Raw genomic sequence first — 17,756 nt, 5'->3', positions numbered from 1 at the left:
AGAACTACAAAGTCATCCGCGATAGGAACTGATTTGACCAGGCTACTTTATTATATAGTAACATAGGGATTGTGGTGATACTAATAGTTTACTATTGTTGGTTTACATGTGGCTGTGGTCCTGTTTGTTTGTTATGTCAGAGAAATTACAAAAATCAAAGTAAAACTGCTCAAATGTGTTCAACAATCAGTATTTACTGAAATGTGCATAATTTGACGCTATTGCCATCCTGTGACGTCATAATATGCAAATTAGATGAGTAAATTTACTCCCTTCATAAACTTTAGTTCATACTCAATGATTTTCACATTTACAGTAGGACTTTATCTCTGACCACTTTCAAGCCATGGCCTTTTGAATTTTTTATGCAAAAATCCAAAAAAAAACGGGCGGTTAGAGGGTTAAGTTAGAACTGGAATGTTTCATCTTTAAACTGTCTACCTTCTCACTATCAACTCTCTGTAAACTATGCAACCACCATGTTTACCCTAGCTACACCTTAGTAACCATATCTACATTATCTATCTATTTTTGCATTTTCATGCACTGGTAATTCCTTGGAATTGCATTTCTAGTTATTATTCTTCTTCTTCTAACGCACTTAATGGAGCTTCAACCGTTTAACGTAGAAACTTCATTCAAATTGCGCTGCATTTTTCGTATTTTTCAACTTTGTAACTTTTATACTTTTTTAACTATTAATCAATTAAAATGACAATTTCCCCATAGACTTAACATTGTGATTATGACATCATAATAGGGCAATTAGAATCTTCTGCCAGGTGGCCAGGCCAGCTGCAGCAGCTCTCTCTCTCTCTCAGGCTTTAAGCATACATTCTCTATGAAGACTACACATACCTGTTAAACTGTTTCCTCTGTCCACAACTGTTTCAAAATAAAAGTCCTCACTGCAATAATACACTATTAAATCATTTAACCATTGAAACTACTAATCTATTTAACTGTTCAACCATTCCCACTCCCAGTTATCATCAGCCATGCCTCCGGTCAACTACATGAAACCTCCATGTACCTAGCAACCAACATAGCAACCATTAAAATTAAGCGTTTATGACCGTTTCCATAGCAACCAACATCATTATGCTGCAGTAACTTCTTGTTTCCTGATAGTGGCCACCATGGATACCCTAGCAACAAATGTTTCAAAATAAAAGTCCTCACTAGCAAGTTAGCTAGTTAGCATGGTTAGCATAGTTAGCATTGTTAGCATAGTTAGCATTTTTAGCATAACTGCTAGAAATGATTAGCTAAGTTAGCTAATCAACCTGGTTAGCATTTTTAGCATAGTTAGCATTGTTAGCATAGTTAGCATTTTTTAGCATAACTGCAAAAAATCATCACCTAAGTTAGCTAATCAACCTGGTTAGCATTGTTAGCAAATGTAGCATTGTTAGCATAGTTAGCATTTTTAGCATTACTGCTAGAAATCATCGGTTAAGTTAGCTAATCAACCTGGTTAGCATTGTTAGTAAAGTTAGCATTGCTAGCATAATTAGCATTTTTAACGTAACTGCTAGAAATCATTAGCTAAGTTAGCTAATCAACATTTTAACATGAATATAAATCATTAGTTAAGTTAGAACTGGAATGTTTCATCTTTAAACTGTCTACCTTCACACTATCAACACTCTGTAAACTATGCAACCACCATGTTTACCCTAGCTACACCTTAGTAACCATATCTACATTATCTATCTATTTTTGCATTTTCATGCACTGGTAATTCCTTGGAATTGCATTTCTAGTAATTATTATTATTCTTTTTACCTTTTTGTGCGCGCTATTCAGCCCGAACCGCTTAACGTACAATCTTGGTTGAAACACCGTTCCGTAGATCTTCCAAATATCTACTAGACAATCTATTTGACATTTTTGAGAAGTTTATACTTTTTGAGATATTTGTTATTAAAAGTGTATTTTTCCCCCATAGACTTTAATGGAGAATGTGATGTCATAATGGGCCAGAACTCTCAGTTCCCAGTCTAGTTAGAACACTGCCCTGTGAATCCAACTGTCACTTTTAATCAAAGATTCTAGAACAGAGTTCCACTTTAGAATGTTTGCCATACAATCTGCATACAAAGCATACAATGGCTCTCCCTGAACTACACATCCTATTGAAGTGTTTCCTGTGTGTCAAAATAAAAGTCTACCCAACAGATTGCATCCCCTCGTGTAATTCCTTGGGAATTGCATTTCTAGTTTCACTTTGCTCTAGCTTCAGACCGGTGGATTGAGCCAATCAACTTTCAGGACATATCGGCCAATAGACCAATCAGCGCGCATCTCATTTGAATATTCATGAACTTGCTGAGTGGGCGGGAAAAACAAACTGTTTCATTGCAAGGCTTATTTATGACCTTGTATTAGGCGATCTAGCAGTGCTCCTGGGGCGTTTTCAGCCCCACAAATTTACATATGACATTATTTAGGCTCAAAGATCAACTTGTAATGGTCAAAAAATGCGTTCTATGACTCCTTTAACCATCTTTGTAAATATGATCCTATTGAAAAATATTATTTAGAATTTATCCCTTCTTCGTTTTTTATTCAAGATCCTTTCTGCTTTGATGAACAACATCCCACTGGATCTACTGATCTATTACAGCATGTGTTTTGTGTGTTTCTGGTTTATCCCAGGGGAGCAACACACACACACACACACACACACACACACACACACACACACACACACACACACACACACACACACACACACACACACATTCCAGCTTCTCCCTCTGGACCTCTCCTTGCTAGACCCTGACTTGACTTCCTGCCTACAGCTTAGATTCCCTGTTCTAAAACATGCTCCACCTCTCATTCTCAGTCCTGCCTCTCATCCGCTCATAGTGTCATGGCCCACTCCACTGTTTGAGCTGCTCTGGAATACTGTATCTTGGCTCTTTATCAAAGGAAGTTATGTTCCGCCAGACTGGCTTAATTGTTTAGTGATCAGTGGCTTATAATATTTCTGTGTGTGTGTGTGTGTGTGTGTGCGCGCGCATATGTGTATGCACGCATGTGTGTGTGTGTGTGTGTGTGTGTGTGTGTGTGTGTGTGTGTGTGTGTGTGTGTGTGTGTGTGAAAAAAACAGCTACTTACAGACAATTAATCAGCATTCAGCAGCTATTATGTTGTGTCCAAAATCTACCATCCGCTTTCATATTTTACTAGGATTTGGCTGGTGGTGGCTGGTGCCAATTTTAATTGGGAGTTATTTGATCTGGGTCACTTCTGTCCCTCAAGTAGTAGGGCCGTTACTTTTCTCTTTCCTGTCTGCCCTGTTGAAACCACAAAAGACTGAATAACTCATCCATAATTGGTAATATTTGACAAAAGGTTATGTTGAGGGTCATGTTTATGAACAATACAGGTGCATCTAAAAAAATTATAATATTGTGGAAAAGCCCATTATCCTGCCCGGACTGAGAGATTAAAGACTCAGGAAACCATTGTCATGTTTTGATTTAATTAGCTGATTAGAGCTGATCTCAGGCCGACATTTCTGTAATAAAATGTGTTGTTCTAAAATTTTTATATTCTGGATTCTTGAGCTGTAAACCGTAATCATCGAGATTAAAATCATCGAGATATTATATATTATATTAGCCTATATATTATTATATATGATATATTTAACTTTATGGGTGCCTCTCATTTGTCTTTTATACATCCTCCCTTCCTTCCTCGAGCCTCGTCCTCGTCCTCATAAAGAATGATGGGGCGGCATCAGTGGGACAGTCTATTTATTGTTAGTTAGATCAGTGGGAACGAGCCTGGAGGATCGAGGATTGAGGAGGGATGTTGAGAGGCACCCCATGTGTATTGTATCTTATATGATAGTTTCACTTTTTTAAATAAATTGCAGGAGAAAATGAACTTTTCCATTATATTCAAATGTTTTGAGATGCACCTGTTTAATCCAGTAATCATAGTCTCATCCAAAATAACAAAAGTCAATGTATAATTGGCTATTGACCCTTTGGGGATGAATAAAGTATCTACTGTATGTAGGTTACTGTAGCTGTTAGCTTTATTGAATTTCAGCATAAGTCTATATGTTAGCTTCTCATTCTTGGCAGCAACCCTACTGTATCTGTAGGCTACTTTTAGGCCATTTTAGTTTCTTTCCTTCTCTCTTTGGCTCCACTTATGTTAGCTAAACAAACTAGTTTTGTTTGTTTTAGCCTGTCACTCATTTTCAGAGTTGAATAGACATATCAGGCAGAAATAATCAGATAACCTAGTTTGTTTATGTTGGACTTTGGGTTTGTGGGTATTGAAGTTTATGTGAGCTGTGAGACAATTGTGCATTAGATAATTAGTTTAGGCATCTGTTACAGTATATAAATAGAACACTCTGAAGAAAAACCTGTGGGAAAAATATACATATAACCTTGGTGTCCTCAATGGCAGATAGGAGCATGAATATAATGGTTAATAATGATACTAATGATAAACAATGAGTATTATATAAATACTCTTTAGTCTGTTCTTCAATCTGTTGCAGAAGGTCTCTTGAGTATTTACAGAAGCTCAGGGAAACTTACTCTTTCATGAAGAATTCATTTGTTTTTACTGCTGTGTGGAGGAAGATGCTTCTCCGTAAAACATCCTGTCAAGTGTTATCATGCTAGTGCGGTTTTCAAGTAGGGCTGCACAATTATCGCAGTCGCCAATCGCTATATGAACCAACGCAATTACCTAATCGCAAAAGCTACAAATAATCGTGGTCAGTTATATAAGATATATCTGGTCAGATATATGATTTTTATATTCATGTCATCCTGATTGGTGAGCATGCACAGCATGCAAGAAACACAAAACCCCAGTCAGAAGCGGTACGACTTAAAGAGACATTTGGAATTGACATTCAAATCGCAATATCGGTCAGAAAAATTGCAGTTGGATATTTTCCCGCAAATCGTGCAGCCCTATCTTCAAGGTGGTTTTTTCTGTTTTTTTGTGGTGAAGTGTTGGACTGGAAACTGTTGACAGTTAAGTTGCCATTTGAGTATATGTTTAAGCTGTGAGTCATGTTTAATGATATATTGATCTGTGGGACAAGGGCCAGTTAAGGGAAACATTCTCGTTTCGTTAAATCTCTCCTTGTACAGCCATTGGTGTGCATTGCATGTATGGGTAATTCTTCAACTACGGGACTTTTCATGTCCCAGGATGAAATAAAAAAAACTAAAACATATTTTTTCTTTTTTCTTTTTGTCAAACTTACTACACCCTAAGAGCAACTTATAAAAAAATAACCATGGCTCAATTATTCTTATTTTAAGTAATATGAGGTCTTTTATGCATCATTTTGACTGTTTTCCCCCTGTCCCAAGGCCAGACTTTGGGTATTCAACCTCTCTTAACTCTAAATCAAATTGTGAAATAATGTAGAATTCAAGTCCAAATTATGAAATACAGTCTATTTCAATCATACATATTATATATTGCAATATTTATTCACATTTTCTTATATTTTTCATAAGATGAAGCCCTGTCCCATGGTTTCACTGTCATTTCCACCACACTGCACAAAATAGAATCTTGAGATCATGATTTTAGGTTTGTATACCTAATAACTACAGTAATAGATACTCCACAGAGGGTTTTATGGGTGGACAAAGGGTGACTTCCATAGATATTAATACAAGGGAGAAAGATCCAGGTAAAGATGAGTGAAAATGAAAATATTTTTATTGGCGTCATTTCCACTCGGCTCATATTTCATGTGGATGTCAAAAGCAGCTGGAAAAGCTCAAGGCCATATTGTGTGTTTTTTTGTATATATAATGCTAAGTCTAACAACTTGCATCAAAAGGCTAGATATCATGAGATTTTAGATGAAAAGGGGCAAAATGTCATTTCCGTCACAGTCATTTCCACCACTTTTTGGTTGAGGTGGAAATGACATTGCCCACGCTAAAACGCAGTTTATTTGCTTCATAGTAAAAAACAAATATAGCAGACGGAAACATAATGACATAACATGTGGTAAGGACATATTTTTTTTAAATTGTGATGCTTTTAAATGTTAAATTTGGCTATGTATTGTCATTATGTCATCTCCACCACGCTTGGAAATGACTTGTGTGTGGCGGAAATGACCATCATAGTACATATCAAGATAATCATATAAAAATAATACATCATGCATTTCTGCAAAATTAATCAATTTAATATTTGGGCAGATATGTGTGTAATATTTAATAAAATACATTTGGAACAGTAGATGTTATGGTATTTTTGCATGAAAACACGCTTTGTTGTATGATGGAAATGACAGTTAAACATTTGGAATTAAATGGCAAAAACATATATTATTTAAGTAAAATCAGTATGACCACTATTAGGGCATGTTTCTAGATAGAGCAGGTAATTGAACTATGAAAAAAAAAATGTAATTGAAATATGTTGAATTTTCTGAAAAAAAGTCTTCAAAACGTCCCGTAGTTGAAGAATTACCCGTATACTTATTACTGGTAAAAAGTTTTAGAACACCCCAATATTTCCATATTCAAAATTCAATTCCAAATTCAAGCTGTCCAATGAAGAGTTTCAATTGGTACAAAGGTACAGTAAGTGCCGAACTGCCAAGGTTGGAAAAAGATAAAGTTACCCAAAACTGAAAAACAATGTACAGAAGAATTAGAGCAGTTTCCTTCACCATCAAAAGGTACTCTAAAACATGGGGAAATTCTTACAGGAAGAGGTCTGGCTGACCCAAAGCCACATCAAAATCAGAAAACAAGTGGAAACAAGTTCTGAGGTTCAACAGCTTGCACGATTTGTGGCTCACAGAACAATAACTTCAAGGACAGCTTAGTGGTTGTAGTAAGCGAATCTGGAGATCAAAAATGAAATCTCCGGTTCATCATGCAGGACTTTTGGTTGCCATAGAGCAGGTGAAAGGATGGTTCCTCAGTGTGTGACATCAACTGTCAAACACTGAGGAGAAAGCGTGATGGCCTGGGGCTGTTTAGCTGGATCCAGGGTCGGTGACTTTTACAGTGATAGGCATTCTGAACCAAAATGGCTATCACAGCATTCTGCAGTGCTGTGCAGTAACCTCTGGTATGTGCCTAATTAGTCAGGGGTTCATCCTACAACAAGATGATAAGCTCCAAGCCCTACGTCCAAGCTATGCCTGAACTAAAAACCAAAGAAACTCCAAGGACTCAGTTGACTCTCAGTTGAAAAAGTTAAAAAGCCTAACTCCCGGAAGAAGGCATGTAGCCGAAACGCGTCAGTTTTTAGAAGGTTAATATGACCCAGCCAAAACAATAAAGGCTTTTTAGCTTTTTCCACTGAGAGTGCCCTGGAGTTTCTTTGGTTTTTGGAAATTTTGGCATTCAGTATCCCATCTTTCCTCACACAAAGCAAACTTTTGAGTCCAGGAAGCCCCCATTTTTTGAATCTATGCCAGATCTACTTTGGGAAAAAAACAAGATGGTATGCTTGAAATAGAGTCTCCAGACTTAAACACCATTGAAAAATTGGGCTGTTCCAAACCCGAGAATTCCGCAGCCCTGCTGAATATTTGTTGCATTTGCTGAATGGTACCAATCAAGTGTGTTGTTTACATTAGCCAGAATGTTGAAAATTGAGGAGTTCTACTTAACCGTATGGCTGCATTCTTCTCATTCAGCATTCCATCCATCACTGAGGAAACGGCCAAAGACGCCTTCATTATGTTCGCCTCCAGCAAGTGTTGCTACAGCTCTGCCCCAGCCAAAGACGGAGTCATTACCAGAATGGAGGCTTTCAACACCTACAGGGTAAAGGGTGCACTCTCTTTCTTTCTTTCTCTCTCTCTCCCTCTCTCTCACTCACACATACACACACTCTCTCTCTCTCTCTCTCTCTCTCTCTCACAATGTGCAAACATACATGTAAAAGCAAACAACAATCAATCCTTATACCTATTGTTATGTGTGTCTTTTCAGTATCGCTTGGAGACCTTCAGTGAGTCAAGATCTACTGAATGGAGCCAGGAGCCCTACCACGGTAAAAGTCCAAAGCCATGATCAGTCACATTGTTGACATTTTTTACAACTGCTCACACACATTTTCTGAAACTTTTTCTCGTTTCGTATGGTTAGACATTTTCAGTGCATTTTTGCATTTTCAGTTTTACATATAATAATTTTCTACAGAAGGAAAATAATTTCCTGCAAAAGATCATAATGAGATACTGCACACATAAGTGCATGACTATTCAAGGTGTTGAGAGTTGTAATGGTATCATAAACGTTTTAGAGTTTATTATTTATTAGGTCTAACCACAACAACACATCAACACAACCAATATTCTGCTTTGGAACTGATATGTGTCTTGCTTTTTAAAGCACAGTGTCTATTCTTTGAGTGCCAGATCCCAGAAATAATTTGACACATCATGTCAATGATTAACTGCTAATGACATGAGAATTGTTTTTATTGTGTGTGTGTTTGTATACATGTGTTAGGGCAACCGGTGGATGCCTTCACGCAAGCAGTTCCAGGTCCTTGGGACGTCCCCGCCCAGGCTCCAGCTTTCTTCAAGGATCATACCCAAAATACCAGAGTACCCTACACTTCATCTGTGAAGGTATATTCTTTGTCTCTCCTGTTTCTTTCTTTCTCTCTCTCTCTCTCTCTCTCCCTCCCTCTCTTTAATTGTCTTTTTCAAATGGCATATGAATGTCTGTATGAAATGAACTGCTTGTCTCTCTCTCTCTCTGCCCTGAGCAGAATTGCTATACATGCGTTGGGATGGGCAGAATCCCATGCAAAGACTGTGCTGGAGCTGGCAACGTGAGTATCTACCTTCCTACCTTCTGGCTCTGCACACAACACTTACCACTTGTCATTTAACACTGACAATTGACACAGACATTTGACACACTGCATATGTCTAACAAAAGGACCGCTTTAAGGGGGGGGGGGGGCGGGGGGATTCTCCCGTTAGCGTGTAAATCGCACGTAAGCTTTTATTTACGCGTTTCTGTTGCGCGCCTCTGTTTTACTCGCATTCTGCCGTCCCAGCTTCTGAAAACACCCACATAGCGCAAGTTCCAAATCAAGGCGGCCTTATGAAAGAGGCGTGATTTATTTAAAAAAAGAAGCAGACTGATCTACCACCTCCTTAATTTAGGTTGATAGGAAAACGTGGAACGTGGACTTTCTCATTGACCTTCTGAATGCCATTTCAATCCAGAAAGAACACCAACCACCAGTCTTTGATTTTGAAAACCTAAGCAAACTGTATAAAGAACGGCCTACAGTAAAATGGTGTGTCATCACATAGCTTAACAAAGAAATGACTTCACGGAATTTCACTTTTACTTTGACGTTTGTTTATAAAGAGTCAAGACGTGCTTGAGGTGTGTAGATTCATAATTAAAAAACTCACGGTTGACAAAAAGGTTTGGCTGGCAGCTGCCTTGAATAATATCAATGCATCTATGCTAAGAATTCTGTAGACTGAGATCTGCAGCCTCGAACACAGTAGAGAGACTGGCATAACGAGTTCAATCTCCATTACAAACTAATCAAAAGACGAGAGAATAAACTATGCTGCTCCACAATAGTACAGACGTCTGTGCAAATGTATGGATGACTTCGGTGAAGTTGGAAAGAAACTGACAGATTCGAACGAAGTATGCTATGGGATTATGATGCCCAGATTTTGGGGTTGCTTCACCTAAAAGGCGCAACTCTCTCTACCACACGTAAATTACCGATTTAAGTGGATGGCAGAATTCACTTAGAGGGAAATGCGCGTAGTTGCGGGTTTTTTTGGACTTACGCACCCTTACGCGCAGGGGAGAATTCCACCCTAAGTGAACTAACATAAACCAAAATAATCTGGTTAAAAGCTCTCTGGGATAACATTTACACCCTCATATTTTGCTGTTTCTTTCCCAACAGAAAGTTTGCTGGGTGTGCAATGGCTCTGGATTTCGCCATGGAGATGATCGCTGCTCGCACTGCAACGGAAGAGGAAGAGACAAGTAAAATCAGTAGTTTCACCCTCTGACACGATTTCAAGATTACGAGACAGAACTGATGACAGGATATGGAATATAGAGCACTTCCCCATAAAGACCATGCTCTTTTTTTACAATACTTATGTCCAGACTTTTAGTCGGATGATGGAATGATTTTGTGTTTACCCGCATGTGTTCCCTTGTGTGTCCACAGCTGCAGTCACTGCCGTGGTCAAGGCTCTCGCGACTGTACTACGTGCCATGGCAGGAGACAGATCCTGATGTTCATCAACCTGAAGGTCAAATGGTGAGGCATCATGTCATCATTCCCAGACATGGGGGGGGGGGTGCTGTGGTGCAACTGGTTAGAGAGCTTGTACCATATTCAGAACCACAGGTCATGTCCCCATCCCACCCCATCTCTCTCTCCCACTCACTTCTCTCCATTGTCCTGGAGCCTACTGGTTAGGGCTTTGAGCTGGTAACCGAAGGGTTGCTGGTGTGTTCCCTGACCAGTAGGAAAAATGTGGGCGGAGGGAGTGGTTGAGCACCGCTCTCACGCCCACATCCAAGGCTGAAGTGCCCTTGAGCAAGGCACCTAACCCCTCACTGCTCCCTGAGCGCTGCTGTTGAGCAGGCAGCTCACTGCCCCGGGTTAGTGTGTGCTTCACCTCACTGTGTGCTGTGTGTGTTTCACTAAGAGACCGAGTTTCCCTCACAGGATACTATACTATACTATACTTATACTGTCAAATTAAAGGATAAAAGCCGTCCCCCCTCTCCCAGTCATCCCCCAAACTTTTCTTTACAGATACAATGATGCCTTAAAAGGGTCAATAAATGTAATACAGGGGCGCTGTGGCGCAACAGGCTACAGCGCTTGAACCCTATACGGGTCTGAGTGCCCACAGGGACCCAGGTTCGAATCCAACCTGCGGTCATTTCCCGAGCCCACCCCACGTCTCTCTCCCACTTGCTTCCTGTGTACCTCTTGACTATCCTATCACAATAAAGGCCAAACAGAAGGCAAAAAAATAAGACTAAATGTAATGCGTCTGGTGTCATGGATGCTTGTTTTGCAGGACTAACCACACTGACGTCTATGTGGTGGAGCAGGCCAGTGGTCTGAAGGTGGACAATCTTAGTAAAGTGTCAGGAAAGGAGATGTACAAGGATTCCCAATACCTGGTAAAACGAAAGATACTTTCTCTCTTTTCGTTCAACATTTGCGTAGATTTGCTCATGTTGTGTGTACTCTCAGAGTTCTCTAATCTGTGTGTGTGTTTGTGTGTGTGTGTGTGTGTGTGGTTAGGTATATCCTGTGAGGGGCTTTCCTGATCTTGCTGTGGTTGGAGCATCAGAGAGACTAGTGAGAGAGCACACGGCCAACTACTCCCAGACCTCACGCATCCTGCAGCAGGTCAGTATACAGAATGTGTGAGTGTGACTCACCAGGGTCACACATACCAGTTTTGAATGCTGTTTATCTTCAACTGATTTTTTATTCCACGTGTGTTGTTTCAGCGCCAGACCATCGAGCTGATCCCCATCACTCGAGTCAGCTACATGTGGAAGGGATCTAATTACGTTTATTTTGTGTTTGGGAATGAATTCAAAGTGAGCTCTGATGACTACCCTGCTCAGTGCTGCTGCTCTGTGATGTAACTGCCTGCCAAGAAGATTGCAGTTCACTTTTATTCCAGCTGAGGGCACTACCTCCATGTACTGTCTGTAAGAGAATCTCTGTGCTTATAATGTAATGTGAATGCACACAGACGTCTTACATGACATTTGTTTATTTCTGTTCATATGAAACAAATACAGTGCACAGATGTTAAAAAGCATAGACATGATTATCATCTGCTGAATGATTCACGGATAATACTGCTAAAAGTATTCACAACTGTTTTTTTAATGTCACAGTCATGTATGTTGTTATGTCGATGAGTCTCACTTCACAGAGAATGCCAGAGATATCCAATATATTCTGTGAATGGGAGTTCTGTTTGTTCTTATCAGCATTAGCTACCTATTTAGATTTGCTTGTCAGTGCATTCCACATTTATTGTCAGGTATAATGTAGGCCTACCGCAAGTAACCAGAAAACTGGTCACTTACAGTAGTACAGTACAGTACAGTACTACTTCAGTGAAGGAAGAGAGCTCATCTGTTTTGGCTGACTGATCTTTTTTTGCTTCATACAAAAAGTCAGTTTGGAGTTTTGCACAACAGTGAGGAGACAATCCCAGAATGTCTTGGTGAGGTATTGATTTTAATGTCTGTAATTGTTTATGACACCACTTTCCTGAAGTTGTTTGCTCAGACCAAAGTTACTTACATTTTTATAACCGTTTTGTACAAAAAGGCTAATGAACTTAATTGTGTGTTTGTTCTACAATAAAGTTTGTAATATTGTTTATGATAATTTGCTATGCATGATTTACACTAAATGTAATCTTGTTTCTATTATGTGGGTCTTCAAGACTAAGTGAACATACATAGCAAGACAAAGCAATAGTACTGGCTTTAAAATAAATGTAATTTCATTCATAATAAAGTAGCTGTTCATAATACATTATCCAAAAAATGGTCCTGAGTGTTGGAAGTCTAAGAGGCATTGTCAACCAATTAGCACTGCATTGCAGTTTTGGAAAATACATATTGTCTCAGTCAGCAGCAGGATTAGTGTAATGAATAAAATGAAGAAAGATCTGAATTATATATATATATACTGTATAATGATTGTTGGATAGTATTGTACAATCAAGACTAAAATGACCACTGGAATAGTATATCTGTCATATAGTATGTGATCCTTCATTTACGAATAAGACTATTACTGTTGATGTTAACATGCCATACTACAGTAGGTTAGAATTCCATAGCAAAAAAATATACTCTGTTGCTATATTGTTAGTAAAAAATATTTTTATAAAAATAAAAAAATATTCTGCTCATTTCCTTTGAGGGATGACTGATTCTGAGAGGACTCTTGGCACTTTGATCCCTTATGACCATGAGCTCTATAGAAACTCACACTGCTTTAGCCTGTTTCTGCAGTCTCAGTAACTGAGCCGGGTGAATTAACTGGACGTACACCGAGGCACACAAAGATCTGCAGGATATTATTGGATTAAACGACATTTCATTACAGACAGAACAGCGGACTTTTGAGACTGATTGAACTGTCCTCCGAGTGCCCTTCTTTCCTGACGTTAGATTTGTGTGCGGAATACCAACGAGCTGTTCTCCATCCTTTGCTCGTAGTGCTCGTCAAACTTCTCGTTCTGAGCCACAGTGAAATGGTTCTTCCAGTCACCAACCTTCCCTGCAGATGATGTTAAACAGAACAGAGGAATGAGGAAGTGCGGATTGAAGTGTTTCGCAATATCTATCAGCGTGCCCTTTTTTCACTGACCTTTGCGCATGAAGGGCGATATTTTAAAGTCCATCACGGGGATGGTGGAGTAGTTGGCCATGGGGTTCGCCTTCATGGCGTCAAACTGCACTCCTCCCCTGATGCTCTCTCTCTCCTCTATTGTGGCGGACAAACCCAAGAAGGAGCAGAGGCGCTCTATCTCACGACCAGTGTCCTAATGAACACACACACACACACACATACACACAGTCATACAATTACCGTACAGACATGCTGCGCATCCGGAGAGGTATTTCACAAAACCTAGAAAAGGGATTAAGTTGCGACTGTTTGGTTATCCTGGCTGAATTCAGCCTTGACTTGGTTAAATACGTTTCCATGGGAATTATTATTCTGTGCAGCTAGCCTGGACCCGACCAGGTTAACAGCCATTTGGTTGGTTCAGCCAGCTGTCACTGTGATCAGACATCCTTTGTGATTTTTATGAAATTCATTTCATAGCTTATGTATACTATTTGCTTGGCTATATTTATTTGCTTAATAATAAATAATCTACATAATTCCAGAAGGATATACTTTTTTATTTTGATAGCCTATTTTATAATCATACTGTAACAAAGTTGTTGCTTGCTTCTTGTGTTGATAAGACATTTGATGAATTGCCTGCAGTAGTTGATTGGAAATAGAGGGCATTTTTTCAAAGGTGTTTTCAATGAATTCAGCTATAAAGACAATGTGAAGTCATACAGTGATAGATATGTTTCTTAATAACGTTGTGGGCCTAGATGCGTAAGCATTCAGCTGGTCCACCATCACGCCTCGCTGTATTCGTGGGCTTCATCAGGTGCCTTTCCACAAGTGTATAAAACAACATGGTGCTTAATTAATACACCTGTGGAAAGGGAACTAATGAAACCCATGAATACGGAAACACTTACACATGGCTTGACCTAGTCACTCCGGCATTAATGAAATGTCTAGTCATCCTAGCTCAACACAACACAAGGTCAAGCCTCGTTTTACCTCTTATCTTGGATTACTTAATTCTGCTTTTGTGAAATACCCCTCTGGTGCTGTCCAACATTATGACCACACACACATACACACACACACTTTCATGTATCTGAGGTTCATTTACAGATGACAATACCCATAACACTCTCAAACACCATCATCATAATCCCCTGATTTCTTTTCAGTGTTGCTGTTTCTGATCATTCATTTTTCATTTATATATCAGGTATACCTGTCAGAACTTACACATACCTCAATTAGATCTTCATAGAACATGTAATGCATATTGGAGTAGGTTTGCTTCTTCTCCCACCAGCCAGTCACATGGTCATACCAGGGCCCAAACACAGCTGATAGCACAGAGAGAGGTTTAGAGTTCACACACTCTCATTTGCACTGCTCGTGAGGGTGCCAAATCATTGGTTCGAGAGTTTGATTTAGTTGGTGGTAAGTGGATTAAGTGATTATATAGTGCACTCATCTATTTGTCCACTCTAGCCCATGATTTTAAGTCTCAACTTACTTTTCCCCTCCATGAATTTCTCAATGTAGCTGTTCCAGTCTCCAGGCTCTGGCTGCACCATGTTCATGCGATCAAAGTGGAAGTAGGAGACGGCGTTGTCTTTAGCATTACGGCCCACGTACACCATCTGAGAAGAGTGAGGGTAGGAAAACGCATAGACTCATCTCTCACAACCACCGCAGACCACTGAGACGACACACAAATGCATAAATGAACGAAGGAACGAATGAATGAATGAACGAATGAATGAATGAATGAACGGATGAAAGAAAGAATGAACGAATGAATTAATGCATGAATGAACAGTAACAGTCTTTGCTAACCCATTCATGTTTCATGCTTTTGGGACAGTCAGTGTGTCAAGTGCTTGACAAAGCATTGCAAATCATATCCATACTGTACCCTGCAGTTCTGCTCCCAGAATCCTTTGGGAACCAGCTGGACAGGAAGGTGTGTTTTAATAAGCCGAGGAGAAGTAGATAGCTTATCAGCCAACTCTGTTCCTATATGGGAAGGGAACATGCATATTTAGCATGTAAGTGCATGGGATTTAGTGACGTTTGGGAATACTTTGGAGTAAGTGCTTTCTCCAGACCAACATAGAAAAATTGCGTTTGCAATATATGGCAAGTCCCATTTCAAACATGTTCTCTGGTGTGTGTGTGTGTGTGTGTGTGTGTGTGTGCGTGTGCGTGCGTGTGCGTGTGTGTGTGTGTGTGTGTGTGTCAGCACCTTTATCTATTTGAGGAACAGCAATCTCCAAGAATGGTACTCTCTCATAGATAGGCAGAGTGGTCTGTCTCTCTGGCATGTTTTTGCCAAAGTACAGCAAATCGAGGATACAGGACACCCATGTTGTGCCTGTAGATAAATGGCATTTTATTTGCTTGTCAATGGAACATATTATAGGTATAATATAACATAGTCAGATATACACATAATAAGGTATCCCATGGCTTATTTTAACTACTGTACTGTATACATGTAGCCTACTGTTTACATGTTAAAAACCATCAACGACTCCTCCACCAAACCTTTCTATCCTTATCTCTCTATTCTAAATAGTCATGTAAAATGCGCATGATGATGTAATTACGTAACTGGTAAACCAAACACAGATTTATGATAAGGCTGGAACTGTCAGATTTTATTTCATCGTAGCTGATCAAAAATTAACCGACAAAGATAGCCTGTGGTAGCCTAGAGAATGGGTTAATGACCTGCAGAACAAGCAGATTTAACTTGGAAGCCAATGAAACACGATTGTTGCGCATGCAAGATGACTGCAACCTGTATGACTGGTGTGGCTTTTCTTTGATTTTAAGATCAAAGGCATGTAGAATACTAGTGACTTTGTGGCGCAATAATATTTTACATTTTCGTTTGTTGTCAAAGAAACCCCCCATACACATATAAAGATAAAAGCTATAAAGGATGCAGATACGCACCTGCCTTGGGATATGTAGCGATGATGATATCGTCCGGCCGAGCACGAAAGTTTTGAACTTTCTCCCAGTTATCTGTGAAGTAGTTTATCATCGATATTCCTTCAAAGTCAAAGAGCTTGGGTCTCCCCTCTGGTTCCATCTGGGTGATCAGATGAAAACATTATAAGATTTATAGATATACTGTATATTATTTTGTTCAGCTTTTCCAACTAATGCAGCAGACCGTCATCATACTGTAGGCTACTATCGCCTCTGAGGGACATGCCGCCCCCTCCGCTCAGTTAAGTGAAGAAACCTATGGTACCATTACCACACACCTGACGTTTCGACGGATTTAGCCTATATGAGTTGTAAACTGCTAATTTGCCATTTATACACCGTCACTTTTTAATCTTACAGCATTTGAAAAATTACGCACTGCCTTCTTTCTCCGCCGATTGCCCCCTGTAGCATTTGATCAGTGCTATTTTTATGTTGAACTAGGGTAACTAGTTAATACAACTGAACTTAAACATTGCTACAAAGAATAAATTATCTATCCAAAACCCCATCGCGTAAAGTTATTAACGACTACTAACTGAACTTAGTCTATCACTTGGGGGTGGGCATGAGACAACACATGAAAACTGGAAAAGCAATAGCAATGTAACATTATTGTTTAAATAGAAACATAAATAAACATACCATCCCATTTGTTAAATTGTTAACTCCCTACTCCTCAGCAGTAGTCATTTGATTTAGGCTTTAGGCTATGTTGTGTTCTGTCAGGAATTTTGGGAAGAGCGACAAGCCAGCTGCAACATTTCTCTTGAGAGTTGCTACTTTTGAGGAGTTGGTTTTATCAGCAAGATTATTTCGGCTTTCAATTGCAGGATATTTTGCATTGCGTTTAGACTGTTTTGGCTTTTCCACTGACAACATAGGAACATATGTCAGCAGTTCTTCCTTTCACATCAAACTAATGCCGAATCTTATTGCCGAATTGTGGGTTGTATAGACCTTCACACTCACACATTGGCTGCTTTCAAAACCTCAACGAGCAATCACAAAACTTTGGCTCTTACCTCCTGCAGTCGCTCCGTTGACAGCCTATAGCATGGAACAATCTATTCACGTTTGCACCACCTAGACTTGCCTACACTTGACACCTTACATTTCTCTCTGTCTCTGCACGGTGTATGGTTACATAAGTGTGTTGATTCTGGCCTTGGCTGCCCCCTCCCCTTTGGTCACTTTGTTTCAACTTAGCATATAAGAATTCTGCAATAGAAATTCCCTTTTTCCTCAAATCTCCTCATCACACTGATGTTCAAATGCCTATCTTAACCATCTTTGTAAATATGATCCTATTGAAAAATACAATATTTTTTTTATTTAGAATTTATCCCTTCTTC

The 17,756-nt window shown here is 39.4% G+C and overlaps 2 protein-coding genes across 2 annotated transcripts in view; one reads left to right on the top strand and one right to left on the bottom strand.

Annotated features, from left to right (window-relative positions):
- Positions 1-12,423, top strand: part of LOC134076404 (protein SSUH2 homolog) — a 17,960-nt gene extending 5,537 nt beyond the window's left edge. Inside the window, exons 2-10 of the mRNA XM_062531448.1 lie at positions 7,676-7,805; positions 7,974-8,034; positions 8,496-8,617; positions 8,761-8,823; positions 9,940-10,022; positions 10,213-10,305; positions 11,081-11,186; positions 11,311-11,418; positions 11,523-12,423. Coding sequence (XP_062387432.1) covers positions 7,676-7,805; positions 7,974-8,034; positions 8,496-8,617; positions 8,761-8,823; positions 9,940-10,022; positions 10,213-10,305; positions 11,081-11,186; positions 11,311-11,418; positions 11,523-11,663 — 907 coding nt within the window. The 3' untranslated portion in view covers positions 11,664-12,423. The remainder of the gene's footprint in view (positions 1-7,675; positions 7,806-7,973; positions 8,035-8,495; positions 8,618-8,760; positions 8,824-9,939; positions 10,023-10,212; positions 10,306-11,080; positions 11,187-11,310; positions 11,419-11,522) is intronic.
- On the bottom strand, positions 11,779-17,756 carry LOC134076407 (cytosolic sulfotransferase 3-like). The gene is made up of 8 exons (XM_062531451.1): positions 17,427-17,756; positions 16,363-16,501; positions 15,647-15,775; positions 15,317-15,417; positions 14,915-15,041; positions 14,644-14,741; positions 13,417-13,591; positions 11,779-13,326 (listed from the first exon to the last, which is right to left on the bottom strand). The coding sequence occupies exons 2-8, from the start codon at positions 16,499-16,501 to the stop codon at positions 13,214-13,216; spliced, it is 882 nt and encodes a 293-aa protein (XP_062387435.1). The 5' UTR covers positions 17,427-17,756; the 3' UTR covers positions 11,779-13,213.

The sequence above is a fragment of the Sardina pilchardus genome, chromosome 3, assembly GCF_963854185.1.
Source record: "Sardina pilchardus chromosome 3, fSarPil1.1, whole genome shotgun sequence".
Classification (NCBI taxonomy): Eukaryota; Metazoa; Chordata; class Actinopteri; order Clupeiformes; family Clupeidae; genus Sardina; species Sardina pilchardus.
This window is presented reverse-complemented; position numbering and strand designations above follow the sequence as displayed.

Coding starts and splice junctions, on each gene's coding strand:
- LOC134076407 (XM_062531451.1), bottom strand. CDS start 16,501: ATGGAACCAGAGGGGAGACCCAAGCTCTTTGACTTTGAAGGAATATCG. Junction 15,418..15,646: donor TGTTCCTCAAATAGATAAAG/GTGCTGACACAC, acceptor CTTCCCATATAG/GAACAGAGTTGGCTGATAAG. Junction 15,042..15,316: donor TCTGGGAGCAGAACTGCAGG/GTACAGTATGGA, acceptor CACTCTTCTCAG/ATGGTGTACGTGGGCCGTAA.